The 20,333-nt window shown below is 41.6% G+C and overlaps 1 protein-coding gene across 1 annotated transcript in view; it reads right to left on the reverse strand.

The window, feature by feature from the left end:
* Positions 1–10,810, reverse strand: part of ccdc39 (coiled-coil domain containing 39) — a 107,340-nt gene extending 96,530 nt beyond the window's left edge. The window contains exons 1-2 of the mRNA XM_048604832.1: positions 10,617–10,810; positions 6,810–6,929 (exon numbers count right to left, since the gene is read on the reverse strand). Of these exons, the coding sequence (XP_048460789.1) occupies positions 6,810–6,929; positions 10,617–10,706 (210 nt within the window). The 5' untranslated portion in view covers positions 10,707–10,810. The remainder of the gene's footprint in view (positions 1–6,809; positions 6,930–10,616) is intronic.
* Between the last annotated feature and the right edge of the window lie 9,523 nt (positions 10,811–20,333).

The raw sequence follows: 20,333 nt of genomic DNA on the forward strand, positions 1-20,333 counted from the left end.
GCAGGTCTGGCAGCATCTGTGAAGAAAAATCAGACTTAATGTTTTGGGTCTGGTGACCCTTCCTCAGAACTGATGGTGGCCAGGAAAATGTTGGTTTATATGCAGAAGATAGGGTGGGAGGAGGGGGTAAGGAGTAAACGATAGGTGGGGATAGAGCCCAAAGAAAGAGAAGACCAGTTGGATAGACAAAGGAGTTGATAACGATCTGGCTAGGAGGGTGAATAGCTGTTAATGGGGACAGTTAGTGACTAACAATAGGTAGTGTGTAATGGCAGACTACGTGATAACAAGGCCTGGTGTGTGGGGAAGGCAGCTAGAACATGGGAGAGTTTAGGCCCTAAAATTATTGAATTCGATACAGAGACAGGAGGGTTGCAGGGTCCCCAAGTGGAAAGTGAGTGTTGTTCTTCCAGCTTGTGCTGAGCTTCACTGGTACATTGCAGCAACCCTGAGACAGAGATGTTGGCCAGGGAATGGGGGGCAGGCAACTGGAAGCTTAGGGTCTTTTTTGTGGGCTGAATGTAGATGTTCTGTGAAGCAGTGCCCTAGTCTACGCTTTGTTTCGCCAATGTAGAGGTGACCACATTGTGAGCAGCGAATGTAGTAGACTAGATTGTGGGAAGTGCAGGTGAAGTGCTGCTTCACCTGGAAGGTATGTTTGGACCCTTGGATAATGGGGAGGGAGGAGGTAAATGAGCAGGGTATTACACCTTTGGTGGTCGCAGGGGTGTTGGGAGTGAAGGAAGACTGGACCAGGGTGTCCCGGAGGGTACAGTCCCTGCAGAAGGCCGTCAAGGGAGTGGAGGGAAATGTGTGTCTGGTGGTGTCATCTTACTGGAGGTGGCAGAAATGGTGTCTGATAATCCTCTGGATGTGGATGCTGGTGGGATGGTAGATAAGGACACGGGAACTCTATCGCTGTTGTGGGACGGAAGAGAAAGGGTGAGAGCGGAAGTGCAGGAGATGGATCGAACCCGGCTGAGGGCCCTGTCGACAACGGTGCTGGGGATTCTTTGGTTGAGGAAGAAGGTAGACTTTTTGGAGGCTGCCTTGTCGAAGTTAACTTCATCTGAGTATATGCGACAGAGGCAAAAGAACTGAGAGAATGGGATGGAGATGTACAGCAAGCAGGGTGCAAGGATGTATAGTCCATGTAGCTGTGGGAGTTTATGGGTTTATAGTGGATATTAGTGACCAGTCTATCCCCAGAACTGGAAACAGAGATGTCAAGGGAGAGAAGGGAGGAACCAGAGATACACCGAGACCACGGATTACACGCCCACGGTAAAGAGAGGCGGCCGGAGCCTGCAAACTGGAAATTTTGAAACTGGCGTAAAGCATCAGAGGAATCACAGATGTACGTGGGCAGGGACTGGACCAGGGTAGAGAAGACTGAGATTTTTGTCCTGGATCCTGTCAAGCGTTTTGAGCATTTTTGAAGCTGCACTCATCGAGGCAAATGAAGAGTATTCTATCAGATTCCTGACTTGTACCATGCTTTGGGGCACCAAAGCACAGGCAATGGATCTCTCCAACAAGAGAGCAAATAACCATCACACCTTGATATTCAGTGGCATTACCATGACTGAATCTCCCACTATCAACATCCTGGGAGTTAGCATGACTAAAACTAAATTGGACCAGGACTTACTGTGGCTTTAAGAGCAGGTTATAGACTAGGAAAGTAACTCACCTGCTGACTTCCTGAAGCTGTCTATCTTCTATATAGTGCAGGTCAGCATGAATGGTGCTTAACATTGTGCAATCATCAGCAAACATCCTTACTTCTGATCTTATGATGAAGGAAAGGTCATTGATGAAGCAGTTGAAGATGGTTGGGCTCAGCACACTACCCTGAACAGCACCTAAAGACATGCCCTGGAGCTGAACTGACTGACCTGCAAAAATCACACCATCTTTCTTTGCATTAGGTATGACTCAAACCAGCAAAGAGTTTTCCCCTCCACACCGATTTCAATTGACTGCAGTTTTGCCAAGGTGCTTGATGCTATACTTGGTCAAATGCATCCTTGCTATCAAGGGCAGTCATTCTAACCTCATTACTAACTTCAGCCCTTTTGTTCATGTTTGAGTGAAGACTGTAACTTGGCCAGGTGATGAGTTGCCCTGGCGAACCCGAACTGAATGTTAGTGAGCAGGTTATTGCTGAGCAAGTTCTGCCTGCCAGCACTGTTGATGATGCTTTCTATCATATTGCTGACTTGCAAAAATAGACGGACAGGGAAGTGACTGATCAGATTAGATTTGTCCTGCTTTTGTGTGCAGGACATAACTGTATTTTTCTGTAATTTTCTATATTGCTGGGTAGATGCTAGTGTTGCAGCTGTACTGAAACAACTTGGTTAGGGACACATTAAATTCTGCAGCACAACAGGATAGACCTGTAAAGGCGGTAGAGAGACAGAAACCCTCATAATATTTAATAAGTATTTAGATATGCACTTGCTTTGGCAAGGTTTCCAAGGCTATGGGCCAATTGCTGGAAAATGGGATTGGAGTAGTTTGGAGATTGTTTCTGATCAGCACATACCTGATGAACCGAAGGACCTTTCTCTGTGCTGTAAATCTATAACTCTGTAAGTCTTCAGTATTAATGCTGGAATGCTGTCGGTGCTCTTAGCCTCTGCAGTATTCAAGGCCTTCAGTTGCATTTAGGTATCACATCAAGTGAAAACATTGGCTGAAGACAAGCATGGCAATGCAGGGGACTTCTGGAAGAGGCTGAGATATATCACCCACTCAACACTTCTTAGCCCTGAACTAGGTGTGGCAAGACTGAAAAGCTTAGCTCTGATCCATCGGTTGTTCTGTCTATCACTGCTGCTAATGCATTTTGGCACATAGATAGTACTGTGTTGTAACTTCACCATGTTGTCACATAGAAACAAAAGAAATAGGAGCAGAAATAAATAATTCAGATCCTTGACTCTGCTCCATCATTCAGTAAAATTAAGATGTGTTTTGAATTCCACATTCTCATCTATCCCCGATAACCCTCAAACCTGACAAGAATCTATCCACCTCAGTTTTAAAAGAAATCCAAGAAAGTTCCAAAGTTGCACAACGCTCTGAGAGAAAGAATTTCCCCTCATCTTGTCCTGAAAGGACAATCCCTAATCTTAAAAATGCCCCCTTGTTTTGAACTACCAATAAGATGAAACATCATTTCGACATCCATCTTGTCAAGACCATTCAGGATCTATTTTAGTTCTATCAAGCCTGTCTGATCTATCCAAAAGAAAACTGATCATTTAAGGCATCAATCTAATAAACCTGCTCTGTACTATCTCCAACGTATTTACACCCCTCCTTAAATAAGCAGATCAAAGCTGCACATTTGAAATGTAGTCTCGCAAACACCTTGTTGAACTGAAACATGACATCTTTACTTTTAAGTTCCTCTCATATTAAAGGATATCATTCTATTAGTCTTCTCATATGCTAACCAATATACTAATATTTTTTGTCACTGATACCAGAACAGCTAAATCTCTCTGCAACTCAAACTTCTGCATCAATCTCCATTTAAGGAACAACAATTAAATTCTGTCTGTCAGATTTTTGCCCAATCACTCAACCTTTCTATATCTCTCTGAAAGTTCCTTGTGTCTTTTTCACAATATAGTTTTCTACCTATCTTGCTGTTATCTATGAATTTAATTACCATTCCTTTGCTTCTCTTATCTAAGAAAATAATATAAATTGCAACAAGTTGAGGCTGTAGCTCAGACTACTGAAGGACTCCACTCGTTACATCCTGCCAATCAGACAAAACCCATTTGTGCATACTCTGTTTCCTGCCGGTCAGACAATCTTCTATCCATTAATATGTTACTCCCTACAAAATGAGCTTTTATTTCCCACAGTAACCTTTGATGCCTTCTGAAATTCCAATATAGTCCATCTATGGGCCTCCCTTTATCCACAGTGCATGTTACTCCTTCAAAGAACTCCAATAAATTGGTTAAATATGATTTCACTTTCATGCTGACTCTTCCTGATTATTTTTTCTAGCTTGTTTTAGGGATGGCCTGAGGCTACTGCTGGCATGCCCAGCTGCTCTATTCATTAATGCAGAATTGATCACCTGGCTTAATGGTAACGGTCGTGGGGTGTGATATTGTGGGTTATCATTTGCAGATGGTGTTTGAGTATAATCTACTGCTGCTGATGGCTTACAGTGCTGCATGGATGCCCAGTCTTGGGATACTAGATTTGTCTGAAATCTATCCCATTTGGCACTGGGTTATAAAGTCATAGAGACGTACAGCACAGACACTGCGGTCCAATTTGTCCAGACCGACCAGATTTCCTAAATTAATGCAGTCCCATTTGCCAACATTTGGCCCATATTCCTCCAAACCCTTCCTATTCATAAACCCATCCAGATGCCTTTTAAATTTTGCATTTGTATCAGCCTTCATCACCTCCTCTGGCAGCTCATTCCATACACGCACCACACAGTGCGTGAAAAAGTTGTCCTTTAGGTCCCTTTTAAATCTTTCTCCTCTCACCTTAAACCCATACCCTCTAGTTTTGGACTCCCCTACCCTGGGGAAAGGACCTTGGCTCTTCACTCTATCCATGCCCCTCATGATTTTATAAAGGTTCTATAAGGTCACCCTTCAGCCTCCGATACGACAGGGAAAACAGCCTAAGCCTATTCAGCTACTCCCTATAGCTCAAACCCTCCAAACCTGGCAACATCTTTGTAAATTTTTTCTGGACCCTTTCAAGTTTCACAACATCTTTCTTATAGCACATGTCACACAACACACTGGAGGATATCTTCAGTGTGAAGGCAGGACTTCGTCTCCACAAGGACTGTGAGGTGGTCACTCCACTGTAACTTTAACTGTGATGGAGGAATGCACCTACAGCAGGCAGATTGGTGAGGTCAAGTATGTTTTTAACACTTGTCCTTTACCACCTGCCACAGACCTAATCTAGCAGTTATGTTCTTTAGGACTCGACCAGCTCTGTCAGTGGCGGTGCTGCCAAGCCACTTATGGTAATGGACTTTGAAGTTCCCCTTCCATATACATTCTGAATGTCTAGGCATGCTCAGTTCTTCCTCCAAGTAATTTTCAACTCGAAGGAATACAGATTCATCAGCTGAGGCAGTACATGATTATCAGTAGGAGGTTTCCTCGCCTATATTTGACCTGACACCATAAGACTAAATGGGGTCTGGAGTCAATGTTGATGACTGCCAGGATAACTCTCTCCCAAACATATACCACTGTGCATGCAACATCTCGTTGGTCCACTGGACGGACAGAACATACCCAGGGTTGGTGATGCTGTTGTCTGTGACAATGTCTACGAGGCACATTTCTGTGTTTATGACTGTGAGGCTGTTGTTTGACTTGTCTGTGATACTTCCCCAATTCTAGCCTGGCATGGGCTCCTTTCAAAACTGCCAACCCATTTTCACCTACATAAGAGTCCCCATTATTGGTTTTTCTTTCTCTCTGGGATTCTTCTTCACGTTTTCGCTTACTGCCCCAATACCACCACCACCACTCCCACTCCCAAGTGCCTAGGTTTGTTGGTCTTTCTTTCTAAGCTTTCTTTAAGCAGTTTATACTATTGAGTGGTTTGCTATGCCATTTGACAGGTCAGAAAAGAGTTAACAAAATTGCTGATATAACAACGTGTAGCGCTGGATGAACACAGCAGGCCAAGGAGCATCAGAGGAGCAGGAAAGCTGACGTTTCGGGTCGAGACCCTTCTTCAGAAATGGGGGAGGGAAGGGGATTCTTAAATAAGTAGAGACAGAGGGGGAGGCGGAGGGAAGATGGATAAAGGAGCAGATAGGTGGAGAGGAGACGAACAGGTCAAGGAGGCGGGGATGGAGACAGTAAAGGTGAGTGTAGGTGGGGAGTTGGGGTGGGGGTTGGTCAGTCCGGGGAAAAAAGACAGGTCAAAGAGGCGGGGATGAAGCTGGTAGGTAGGAGGTGGGGGTGGGGCTTGAGGTGGGAGGAGTGGATAGGCAGGAGAAAGGACTCTACACCTTGTTATCTCAGATTCTCCAGCATCTGCAGTTCCTAATATCTCGGGAGAAAGGACGGACAGGTTAGGGAGGCGGGGACGAACTGGGCTGGTTTTGGGATGCGGTCGGGGACGGGGAGATTTTGAAGCTTGTGAAGTCCACATTGATATCATTGGGCTGCAGGGTTCCCAACAAAATTGCTGTGTGTATGGAGCCACCTGTAGGCTAGACTAGGTAAAGACGGCAATTTCCCTTCCCTAAAGAAGAAGAAGATGTAATTTTTTACAACAATTGACAATGCTTTAATGGTCAACAGTAGACTTTTTTTTAAACCAAAACTTTTTTCATTCAAATTCCATTGTGTGGTGTGGCGGGATTCAAATTGGGTCTCCAGAATATTTCTAAATTTCTGTGTTGCTAGTTCAGTGACAATACCACTTTGCCATCGCTTCTTCCCATACTCCAGACCGACAATATTGTGGTTGACACTTAATTGCCCTCTGAAATGATGTAGTGAGCCATCAGTTCAATATCATGTAGAGGTGGGCAACAAATGCCAGCCTTGCCAGTACTATCCACATCCCACACAATGAAGAAAAAAATGCTTGGCAGGAGCTGTAATTAAAATCTGAGACATTTATAATCTGCTTGGAGTCTATCTGTAAAGGAACCTTGCAAACTAGCACTATACATTATATATTGGACAATGGCATTATGTATTAGACCATCTCAGTCAGCATTAAATGTTGCAGGAATAGTCAGAATAACTTAATCTTTTGCCAGTAATATATACCTGCGTATTAATTAACTCCTGATGAACATTCTGCAGATGCATTGTCATTGCATGGATGCGGTCCTCAACATGAGTCAACTGGCTTTCAAGGTTATCTTTTTCCTTCTGCTTCTTTTGTACCTATGGTAATAAGATCAGAAAGTATAATTTCATGTCTTGCCTTGTATGAATGTGTGAAGTATTTTACTGCTGATACAAATGTTATCAACCTGTTTAACAGATACCGCTGTATAAATAGCTGCTATGAAGCAGCATTTGAGCTAGTTCAGCAGATTAAAAAACATTTAGTGTTTCTTGTAATCCAATTGAATTTAAAATGTGACTAACTTTAGCATTAATTTAAAAACTATAAATTTATATTGCAGAATGTGTTTCTTTTGAATTACCTACAACATATTTATATATCATTAATGAAAGAATAATTAAATTTCAGTTTTATAATAAGCAATAACTGAGAACAACTGCTTGAATGAAATAATTGGCCTATTGATTCAATCTGCAGCCTTTAGCACAGTTGACCACATTATGCTTCTTTAATGCCTCTCCACTGTTATCCTGCTACAAAGGACTGCACACATCTGGATCCAATTATTTTCTAAAAAATGTTTACTACTTAATTTTGTTACCTGGGCCCTGTTTTATTGAGGTCCCATTGAGATTTGTTGAAATGCCTCCACTCATAGCAATCTGTTCAGAAAATCACTTGCAGTGGTATCTCCTTCTGCTCCCGCACCGTCATCATGACCCATGCCTATTTCTCATCTATATTCTGCCCTTTGGCAACATTGTCAGAAAACACAGCACTGTTTTTCACATATAATCTGCTAACATTTAGAAAGAAAGATTTGCATTTATATAGGCCCGTTTTATGACTCTCAGATTTAGCAAGGCAATTTACAACCAATTTTTTGAATTGTACTCACTGATGTAACGTAAAAATGCCTACCTAATAGGAACACAGCAAATTCCCAGAAACAGCAGTGTACAATGGCTAAAAGTCAAATTTGTATGACATTGATTCAGGCACAAATATTAGTTAGGACACTGGCACAATGTTTTCAAAGTAGTGCCATAGCACCTTTTACATCCAGCTGAGATGTACATTGGAGATCGAATTCTTGTCCAAAGGGCAGCAACTCTAACAGTATACTGTTTCCTTGATACTGCACTTTGAGTATCAGACTTGAATTTTACACTAAAGTTCTGGAGTAGGACTTGAATTTGGAATTTTGTGATGCAGAAGTTAATGTGCCACAAACTGGTCCACAGATGGTCCAGATCAAGTGTACAAGTACCTCTTCCACTGCTGATGGATTATCAACTGCTTGTCCAATATCTTGTACCGATGTGCAATATTGGGAAGACAGAAACCATTGTCCACCACCCCAGTCACAAACTCTCCTAGCTACAGACTCAATTGTTCCTTCTCTCTGAGGCAGACCACACTCTTCACAACCGTTGGTCCTGCGTTCCACTATGACATCAAGGAATGCTGAAGCGGTGCTGCAGAGACTCAAAAGCATGGCCCTTCCATTAATCCAAATAAAACTATGGATATTGTACATGGACAATACCTTCATAATTGTTAAATGGACCAAACTAGAGGAGACACATGAACCAGTAAACAACACTCTCACCGGGATCAGATTCACCAAAGATGAGGAAAAGAACAAACAGCTCCCATTCCTTGATGTCATAGTAGAATGCAGGACCAATGGGGACTTCCTACAAAGGTACACAGGAAAGCCACACACACTGACCAAGTACTGAATTTCAACAGCAACCACCCTAACACCCACAAACAAAGTTGCGTGAAAACTCTATTTAAACAGGCAACAACACACTCTAGCAACACAACTATGCCAAAAAGAAGAGTACCTCCAAGTATTCTAGGTCAACGGATACCCAAAAAAGTGGGTCAGAAGATGCCTATTTACATGAACGACACCAGGAAGATACTGCATGCCCCGACACACTCATCACACTACCTTACATCAAGAACACATCTGAACTGAGCATAAGACTCCTACAACCACTGGGCATCAGAGTAGCACACAAACCCACATCAACCCTACGCCAACTGCTAACCTGAACCAAAGACCTGTTACCCACTATGGACAGGACCAACGTAATATACAAGATCCCCTGCAAAGACTGCGACAAACATTACATTGGACAGACAGGATGAAATTTAGCCACAAGATACACAAACATCAACTAGCAACAAAAAGACACGACCAATACTCACTCATCTCCATCCACATGGATAAGGAAAACCACCAGTTTGGTTGGGACAACACCAGGATCCTGGGACAGGCCAAGCAGAGACAAGCACGGGAATTCCTAGAGGCCTGGTTCTCTACTAAGAAGGCCATCAACAAACACATACAGCTAGACCCAATATATACTCCACTGCGAAGGAAACCGGAAGTGAGGTAACCCAACTCAACGGACATCAGAGTTTAAATACCAGGTGGGAAAACACAACAGCGCTTCATTGGAGGCTGCATTGATGATGTTACCCAGCAGGGTAATGAAATGTCTGCAGAACAATGAAGCTGATCAGTCTTCCACATTCTATCCTCCATAATCATCTGCAACCAATGTTTGCAAAGTCCCATTCATCCTTCAACCTGTGATTAGTGAATTACACTGGCTTCCTGTGATTACAAGAATTGGAATCCTTATTTTCCAGTCCATAGCCTCACCCCCACCTCATATAACAGAGTCCCTACAGTGCTGATCGAGGCCATTCGGTCCATCAAATCTCATCGGCACTTCAAAAAGCATCATACCTCCCGACCCTATTCCCATGGCCCCGCACATACCACAGCTAACCCACCTAACCTGCATAACTCTCATCCTCTGGGGCAATTTACACGACAAATCCACCTAACCTACACATCTTTGGACTGTGGGAAAAAATCCATGCTGACACAGGGAAACTCCACACAGACAATCACCCAAGGCCGGAATTGAACCCAAGTCCCTGCTAAGCACTGAGCCACCGTGTTATTGTGTGCAATCTGCTCCAGGTGCCTAAGCTCCTAAAATACTTATGCTCACTTAATTCTGTGCTTTAATAGGAATAGTTCCACAATAAATGATATAATATTAAATATTTTCACATCATGATACAATCGTATATCAGACACTTTGTTTAGTTGTTGAATAAATTAGATGGATACATGTATATAAATTAATTTCACTAAGTTTCATTCAAACATGGTTTTATTTCTCAAGGTGATTAACATAAATCTCATTCTGCTTCAGGAAAATCAACTGAAGTTATGCCGCAGAGTACTTTTAATAATGGTGGTTGAACATACCACGAGCAGGGTCTCTTATAAAAAGTCGGTGGCTATACAGATCTCCTAATACACTCGTGTACCATGAGAGACCCACGTATCAATTTGTCTCATGGAGCGCTAAGTTGGTCTTAACATTTCTGAACTGGGAAAAAGTTCTTTAAAAAATCAACCACGGTTTTTGCTGCTTGGCCTGCTGTGTTCATCCAGCCCTGCACCTTGTTGTCACGGTTTTGTTTCCGGCCGAACTATAGTGGGTGTCAGGCCCCTTCCGATAGGCATGTTTGTGGACGGAGAGCTCGTGTGAGATTCAAGTAAATTGCTAAGTTTTAGTGATTAACATGGCATTCCATTAAAGGAAAGTACAATAGAATCACAAAGCCAGAATCGAAAGTAGAATGCTACCCGCAATCAGCAAAGGAGGGCAACAGCTATTTGCAATTATGAATTACGTTGTATTTTAACTGGAGGTACTTTGATCCTTGGGGCCACCACTTACTTCATCTTCCAAAGACTTGTTTTCTGCATTTGCCACGGGTATAGCGAAGCCATCGTCCCAATTTATTTCGCACAGAACATTGTTCGTCATTTTCTACGCTTTCTTTCAATGAAAATCGGGTTTTAAAATAAATCAATTAAAGCGGATTGATGTTGCTGTGTTGCAGCGGGACTCCCTAGGTTACCGTCAGCGCCCTTAGCAACCGCTTGAAAGACAGAGAGTTTCCGTTTGTAAACAGACGCATTTCCGGGAGGACAGGAAAACCGCTAGAGGGCGCTCTGACTCCATGTAGAGTTGCTGAAAGGTAAATTGTGGTCTTTCTGTTTTTGTTCCCTTTCCTATGTGTTCATATCATTCCGTGATTCATAATAAAAGAGTTACTGTCGGGAGTCGATTTTTTTTTGCATCAAAATGTCTTTTTGTACCCGCAGAAAAGCGTGAGACAGTTTTTCAACCCGCACCATTGAGTGGTCTGGGTGGTAATGTTCAGAAAAGTGGAATGCAAACTAGTTTCCAGGGGAAAGTCAGAGCAGCCATCGATCCGGAATTGAATAGAAAAATAAAAATAGAAAAGGAAATTGTTTCCTTATGAACGAAAAAAATATATACATTGGAAGCAATTCAGAGAGGGTGAAAATACACCTTTGACCTGTGGACAGGCTAGACCTGTCTCTGCTGAAATGTAAATAGTAAGTGGTGATTTGATTGACGCGTATAAAATTCTGATGGGACTTGACAGGGTGCATGTGGAAAGGATGTTTACTCTTGTGTGAGAATCTAGAGTTAGGAGACACTTTAGAGAAGACAGCAATTAGAAATTTTCTCTCACACAGATTTTGGAATTCTCTCAAAAGGTGGTGTCTTTGAATATTTAAGGAGGATCTGAAAAGATTATCAGGGTTAGGCTGGAATGCGGTAATTACATCGGTCATGATCTAATTGAACGGTGGAGCAGACTTAAACATAAAAGTGGCCTGTCCCTGCTCTTAACTCATATGTTCATAAATTATATAATATTGATATAATAGGGTTATATTTTAAATGAAAATTATTGAGACCTAGCAAGCGTGAGAGTAATGTTTCGAATAAACTAGCAAGGACCCGCAAAATATAAGTTGGACCAGTGTATGCCATTCATCAGTTTTACTGTTTTTTCCTTCTGCGCTTCCAATTGTGATAGTGACATAATAGTAATGACATTGGATTAACAAAAATAGTACTGGAGTAGTGATCCAGCAGTCCAGACTAATGCTGTAGGGACCTGGGTTGAAATTCCATGCAAATTTACACAATAAAGTAATTCTGACCATAAAACTCTCAATCACTGTAAAAACCCTTCTATTCACTAATGTCCTTCAGGGAAGGAAATCTGTGGTGACCTATCTGTGACTCCAGACGTTATTGGCGTTCACACTTAATTGCTGTCTGGGAAGTGCTATAGCAAAACATTTAGATGTGCCAAAACACTACATAAAAATTAAAAAAAAACAAATGAACCACCTGATTTCAACTGAGGCATGAGAAAAGACAAAGGCATGTCATGACAATGGCATGGGCCTATCGATCCTGTAAAATCTGTGTTACTAACATCGAGAGGCTTGTGGCAAATTGCAACAGTTGTTCCCAACATCATCAATAGCAGTGTTCAACCAATTCAGTTCACTGCAGGTGATATCAAGAAATAGGTAAAGATACTGGATACTGCGAAGGCTATAACTCCAACAACTTTATGGCAATATTACTAAAGACTTCTGGTCTAGAACTAGTTGTACCCTGAGCCATGCTGTTCCAGTATGGATACAACACTGATATCTACCCAACTATGCGGTGAATTTTCCAGGTATGTCCTTTACACATAAAGCAAGACAAAATCCAACTCGGCCAATTACTGGCCTATCAATCTATTCATGATCACTAGTAAAGTGTTGGAATGGTGTCATCAATAGTGTTAAAAAGGAATGAGCTGCTCACTTATGTTAAGCTTGCATTCTGCAGAGCCACTAGTCTCCTGCTGTCATTACAGCTTGGTCTAAACAAGGACAAAAGAGTTAAACTTCAGAGGGGAGGTGAGAGGTAGAATTAGACTGAGTATAATATCAAAGAGCTTGAGCAAAACTAGAACCATTGGGAATTGAGGAGAAAGCGCTCCATTGGTCGGAGTCGTAACCAGCACACAGGAAGATGGTTGTGGTTGATGGAAGTCAATCATCCTGGCTTCAGGATATCACTGCATAAGTTTTGCAGGGTAGTATCCTAGTCCTGGAAATTGTCTAATCAATAATCTTCCCTGCATCATAAGGTCAGAAGTGGGGACATTCACTGATGATTGCACAATGTACAGCACCTCAGATACTGAAGCAATTAGTGTTTACGTGCAGTCACTTGGACAGCATCCAGACCTGGGCTGACAAGTGGCAGGTAACATTTGATCTACATAAGTGCCAGGAAATGATCATCTAAAGGATCAGTGCTGGGTCCACTGTTGTTTGACATTTATATAAACGATTTGAATGAGAATATAGGAGGCATGGTTAGTAAGTTTGCGGATGACACCAAAATTGGTGGTAAGTGGACAGCAAAGAGTACAAAGGGATCTTTATTAACTGGGCCGAGGAATGGTAGATGGCTTTTAATTTAGGTAATAGAGGGGTTGCATTCTGCTAAGACAAACCAGGGCAGGACTTATACAGTTAATGATGGGGCCCTGGGGAAGTGTTGTCAAAAAGAGAGACCTAGGGGTGCAGGTACATAGTTCCTTGGAAGTGGCACCACAGGTAGACAGGGTGATCAGAGCACTGGGTATGGGAGCTTGGACGCAATGTCATGGCTGTACAAGTCATTGATAAGGCCACATTTGAAGTACTGTGAAGTACACATTTGAATAATTCTGATTGCCCTGCAAGAGGAAGGATGTTGTTAAACTGGAAAGGATGCAAAAAAGACTTACAAGCATGTTACCAAGATTGGAGGGTTTGAATTACACGGGGAGGCTGGATAGGCTGAGACTTTTTCCCCTGGAGCATAGGAGGCTGAGAGGTGACCTTATAGAGATTTATAAAATTATGAAGATGAATAGCTAAGGTTTTTGCCCCAGAGTAGGGGAGTCCAAAACTAGAGGGCATAGCTGTAAAGTGAGAGGAGAAAGATTTAAAAGTGACCCAAGAGGTAACTTTTTCACACAAAGGGTGATGTGTATATGGAATGAGCTGCTAGAAGAAATGGGCAGAAGCGGGTATAATTACAACATTTAAAAGACATCTGAACAGGTACATGGATAGGAAAGGTTTAGAGGGATATGGGCTGAACACAGACAAGTGGGACTAATTCATTTTAGAAAAACTGGTCAGCGTGGATGAGTTAGGTTGAAGGGTCTGCTTCTGTAAATATGACTCTATCTACAATGACAGAGAATCTAACCATCTCTGCTAGAATGGCATTACCTTCACCAAATTCCCCACTACAAACATCACGGGAGTTACCATTGACCAGGTATTGAACTGAAGCAGCCATACATATACTGTGGCTGCAAGAGCATGTCAGAGGCTAGGAATTCTGTTGCAAATGACTCATCTCATATCTCCCCAATGTCTGCCACCATATACAATATCCCTTTTTTGTCACATGTCAGGATTGTGATGGAATACTCTCCACTTGCTTGGATGGGTACAGATCCAACAACATTCAAGAGGCTTGACACCGATCAGGATAATGCATCCCACTTGATTGGCACCCATCCACCCCTTCACATTCACACCACTGGTGCACAATGGCAGCAGTGTGTACCATCTACAAGATATTTTTCAGCAACTCACCATGGCTTCATCAACAACACCAGATGCACAATACCACCACTACCTGCAAGGACCCCTGTAAAATGCAAACCATCTTAACTTGGGACTTCATACCAGTTCCTTCACTGTTGTAGGGTCAAAGTTCTGGAGCTCCTTTCCTGACAACATTATGGGTGGCCTGACACCCCAAGGGGTAGCTCACCACCACATTCTCCAAAACAGTTAGAATATGAAATAAATATTGGCCCACAACAAATAAATAAAATGTTCCAAAACAAGCTATGCCCTGGCCGAGCTGTTTTAGTATGGTTACAACACTGGCATCAACCTAACACTATGGAAAGTTGTACAGCTAATTCCTGTCCACAAAGACAGGACAAGTACAATCTGGTAAATTATTGCCCTATCAGAATACTTCTGATCATCAGCAAAATGATGATTGTCTTCAGGTAATTCAATTCACTTCATGTGATATCAAGAAATGGTTGGAGGCACTGGATACTGCAAAGCTATGGGCCCTGACAACTTATGGCAATAGTACTTAAGTCTTGTGCTCCAGAATTTGCCACTCCCCTAGGCAAGCTCTTCCAGTTCAGTTACAAAACTAGCATCTAACTGACATTGTGGAAAATTGCCCAGCTGTGTCCTGTGCACAAAAAGCATGACAAATCCAACCCAGCCAATTACTATCCCATCAGTCTACACTTAATCCTTAATTAAGTGATAGAAGGTGTCATCAACAGCAGCAGCTGCTCAGCAAGAACTTGCTCAGTGATGTCAAGCTTGCGTCAGGGTCACTCCGATCCCCACCTCATTACAGCCTTGGTTCAAACACAGACAAAAGACCTGACTTTGAGACGTGAGGTGACAGTGACAGCCATAGAGTCATACAGTATGAAAACAGGCCCTTCAGCCCAAACTGATCCATGCTGACCATGGTGCCCACTCAGCTAGTTCCAATTGCATGCATTTGGTCCATATCCCTATAAACCCTTCTTATCCATGTACCTATCCAAATGTTTTTTAAATGTTGCTCTTGTACCTGCCTCAACCATTTTCTCCAGCAGCTTATTCCATGTACGCAGTCTCTGCATGAAGAAGTTGTCCCTCAGGTCTTTCTTAAATCTACCCCCCTCACCTTAAATCTATGCCCTCTAGTGTTCAATTCCCCATCCCTGGGGAAAAAGACTATTTGCATTCCGATCTATGCCCCTTATGATTTTATACATCTCAATAAGATCACCCCTCATTTTCCTACGTACCAAGGAATAAAGTCCTATCCTGGCTAACCTCTGCCTATAACTTAGGCCTACTAGTCCTGGCAACATCCTTGTAAATCTTCTTTGCACACTTGCCAGTTTAGCTATGTCTTTCCTATAACAGAGTGACCAAAACTATATACATTACTCCAAGTGCGGCCTCACCAATGACTTATACAACTGTAACATAACATCCCAACCCTATATTCTATGCCTCAACCAATGAAGGCCAGCATGCTCAATGCCTTTTTGCATTGAGGCCATATTTGATCTAGTGTGGCATCAAGCCATAGCTAAACTGGAGTCATGGGTATCAGGGGCAAATTCTCCATTGGTTAGAGTCAAATGGGGTCACCGGATCCAAAACATTAACTCTGATTTTTTTCTTCACAGATGCTGCCAGACCTGCTGAGCTATTCCAGCAACTTCTGTTTTTGTTCCTGGTAGTCTGCTGGTAGACGAAGGCTACATGCCTGTTGACCCTATAACAATACTGTCACAATGTGCAACTATCGCACTGCGACCAGAACTACGTGCAATGACAAAGAAGAAATTGTCACCTTGAAAGAATGTTTTAAATGGCAGGATTTGTTGGAGAGCTCTACAAAGCAACTTAGACAAATGAGCTGCTTGAATGCTTGTATTGCACAATATTGCCACTCAACATCACTGTGGTATAAAGATTGAGCATCAGAAAACCAGCTGTGATTCTGAGGAAGAGGATGCTGAAAAGGAAAGGAGTAACTTTCAACCAAACCACTAGCAACTGGCTTACCTGGCAACAGTTTGCATGAGTTTCATGCCTCACCACAAGCCCCCATTATCACCACTAGCTGAACCATTCAAAAGTACTCCTCTTCAATATCCTTCCCTCTCATTCCAAACTCTTCCAGATGATATTTGCACACATGCAACCTGAAAACTTTATTTAGCATCAAACAGTAGTGAACATTAAAGATCCCAAAGCATTATTTGAAAGGAATAAAGGAGATCTTTTGGTCCTGGTCTCTTCACCAACCACCAAAAACAAAACTGGATTTTCATGTCATTGGTGTCTTTGGAATCATGTTTGCCAACAGACCTAAACTTCTGAGTAGTTCATTGACTGTAGAGTGCATTGAAGCATTCTGTGGATGTGAAAGATTCTATAGAAATTCAAATCCTTACATATTTCCCTTAATCATTTTATGGACACATTTATTGTATTTGCTAATTGTGCAATTGTTTATGCGGTGCAATTTCTCAGCTAATAAGCACTATATTTTTGTAAAATTTCTATCACTTTTTTTCTTATCACTTGCATTTTCTTAATTCATAGAACGTGGGTGTCATTGACTGACCAGCATTTATTGACCATCCCTATATGCCCTTGAGAAGATAGTGGTGAGCTGTCTTCTTAAAGGGCTGCAATTCATTTGGTGAAGGTATGCCCATAATGCCAATAGGGAGGAAATTCTTGGATTTTGATCTAGCGCCAGTTAAGAAATGTCAGTATATTTTCAAGTCAGATGGTAAGTGGCCTAGAGGGGAACTTGCACATGGTGATGTTTCCATATACCTGCTGCCCTTGCACTTCCAAATGATAGTGGTCGTGGGTTTGAAAAGTGTTGTCTAAGAATCCGCAGTCAATATCTACCGTGCATCTTGTAGATGGTATCCATTGCTGCTACTGAGCTTCTGTGCGATGGAATGAATGTTGCGGTTGTGGTACCAATCAAGTGGGCTCCTTTGCTGTGAATTGCGTCAAGTTTCTTGAGTGTTTTTGGAGCTGTACTGGTCTGGGCAAGTGGGGATTGTTCCATCACAGTCCTGACTTGTGCCTTGTAGATGGTGGACAGGCTTTGGGGAGTCAGTAGGTAAATTACTCACTGCTGGATTCTTAGTCTCCGCCCTCCACTTGTAGTCAGTATTTATAGCTAGTCCAATTCAGTTTCCAGTCAATGGCAACCTCCTGGATGTTAATGTTGGGGGATGCATAGATGGTAATTCCATTGAAATTCAAGGAATGATGATTAGACTGTGTTGTGTTGAAAATGGTCATTGCCTGGCACTGGTATGGTGTGAATGTTACTGACCATTTATCAGCTGAAACCTGGATATTATACAGATTGTGTTGCGTTTGGATATGGACTGCCTTGTGTTCTTGAGTCACAATTGATGTTGAATGTTTTTCAGTTATCAGTGAACATCACCACTCCCGACCTTATGATTATGGTCTCGTCACTGTTGAAGCAATTGAATATGGTTGAGCCTTCTCAGGACAAACGTAATGTCTTCTTTTGTTTTTCAGAATTAAAAAGAAATCCTCCCTGTAGCAGATTCACCTGGTGATGAACCAAAGCTATTTATTCAACTTGGTCTCAAACAGTTATTCTATTGCCTGCATCTTAATTTGCACCAAGTACTGTTCATCCATCAGTTCGGTGCTTGGTGGCACACACTGGCTTTCAGCCCTGGCATAATATTAAAATTGCCTCTGTACCTACAGCTTTCTCCAATCCTACAATTCTTTGAGATTCTGTTCTCCCCTAATCCTGGCATTTTTTGGATCCTGATTTCAGCTGCTGCATTGTTGGTACCGTGCTTTCAAATACCTTGGTCATAAGTTTTGGAATTCTTTCCACAATTCCGTCTGCATTTACTCTAATCTTAGATATTATACGTATTAGAAACATCAAAGGATTAGTGGAGAAAAATGTTGTTGAAGTAGTTGACCAGCCATTATCTGGTTGAATGGTAGTGCAGGTTAGAAGGACTGAATGGTCTACTCCTACTCCTATTTCTTATGTTCATTAACAACGTCCCCATCTGTACCGATCTGTCGTTATTTAAGGTGCCCATGAAAACTTACCTCATTGATCAACCTTTGGTCATCTCCTCTGATATCTCTTTCAGTGGATGGGTGTCAAACTTTGATCAATGATGCTTTCATGATTACCTCAAGTTTTTTTTTTATTTTGAAGATGCTTTAGATGTGCAGTTTATTGATGCTGTGAGGTCCATCAAACTTTCTTTTCCTTTGGATGTGACAGAATCAATAGAAGCCAAGAGAGAATTCTAAAAACACATTCTAAAAGAAAGTAATCAAATCATTCTGTTCTATACATACGATTGAACGTGGTATTTTGGCTGAGAAGCATAATTTGGTTTCATGTTCTGAACATAAAACTAGCAAAAGAATAGCTCATGTTCTGTTTTGTCATTTGAATGACTTCTGGTTAAATCTGTGTTATTTTCCTGTCAATGTGTTAAGGTTGTTCTCCAACATTTTGAAGAGGAGTGTTCAAGTTAATTTTCTACTTCCCCTTACAGTTCTGTGTTCAAATTAAACTTAAATGACATTTTCATGAAGAAGTTAAGATGTAGTTTTTAGGGCTAAGTAAGACCCTTAACGTAATCAAGTTAAGCCTCACAACCCAACTTGGCTATTACCCGATTAATGGTGGAATTTAGCTATGATACCGACCAAAATATCTGTCTCTGGATGTCCAGGGTTTGCTCCTTGTGCAGTGTTGTTCTCTGGAGTTCTGTTCCTGAGGAATCCTGGAGTGGAATTCTTTTATAATTTTCTGTGACTCAAATGTGTGGTGTGACATTATTAATGATCATTTAGATTATTTCATTCACAATATTGACTACTCCTCTGGAACTATAAACTCTGCAGCTTGCCTTCTTATCGGAACCCAGGTTTCCTGTGATTAGCTCCTTAAATTCTTCTGCAGGATAACCATTTGTCCTTGTGGCATAAAATAGCGATTTATAAAGGAGCTGTTAAAACAGCTTTGACTCCTTCTTCTCCCAGACATGGCTAATTGTTTTCAATTCCTATATCACAGCTTGTCCTTTACCCATAACAGTTTATTGCAGACAAAATTATTGCTGCTTCTTTCAATCTATGAACAGTTACTAAAGTTCTGAAGTTTACACTATCATAATATCAAATGGTTTAGTAGCCCAAATGGACGAATAGCCTACTCCTGCTCCTATTATCTTTGCCTGTATGTTTGATGATTCAATTAAATCTTAATTTGTCCAATAACCTTATCTGGTGGAGGCAAAGCTTTGAGGCAAAGGTTCAGTATCATAGTTAGTGGAGTTATGGAGTTAATGTGTACAAAGGAGACAATTTGTCCCTTAAGTTTATTCCAGCTTTCTTTTGACAATCTAGTCCATTCCATTTATTCAATTCTTGTCCAATTTCTATTTGAAATAATGGATTGTATCTACTTCTACCACCTCATAGACAGTGAGTTCTAGATCATTACCACTTCCTGTTTAAAAAAGTTCTTCCTCCTATGTCCCCAGCAGATAACATAAGAAATATTTCCTTGTCTTTGTACCACCAACTAATGGAAGCATCTTTTCATTGTCTGCCTGTTGTCTTGTACATTTCTCTCAAATCTTGCCTTGATCACCTTTGCTTCAAGGAGAACAAGCTTCTCTAATTTAACCCTGTACTTGAATTGCTTCATCCCTGAAACTATTTGGATAAATTTCTCTGCTTTTGTACTTAATTCCTCCACTTATGAAGTCTAGAATTGTCTTTGTTCTTGAAAATTCAGCTATCAAGTTTTTTCAGCATTTTTATTCTCTTTACTTTTCATTTTACTCTTTTTAAATTTAGCTGAATTACAATCATGTGAAGTTCCAGTTCCAGCACAAGAACA

This window comes from Rhincodon typus, chromosome 13 (assembly GCF_021869965.1).
Source record: "Rhincodon typus isolate 14 chromosome 13, sRhiTyp1.1, whole genome shotgun sequence".
NCBI lineage: Eukaryota > Metazoa > Chordata > Chondrichthyes > Orectolobiformes > Rhincodontidae > Rhincodon > Rhincodon typus.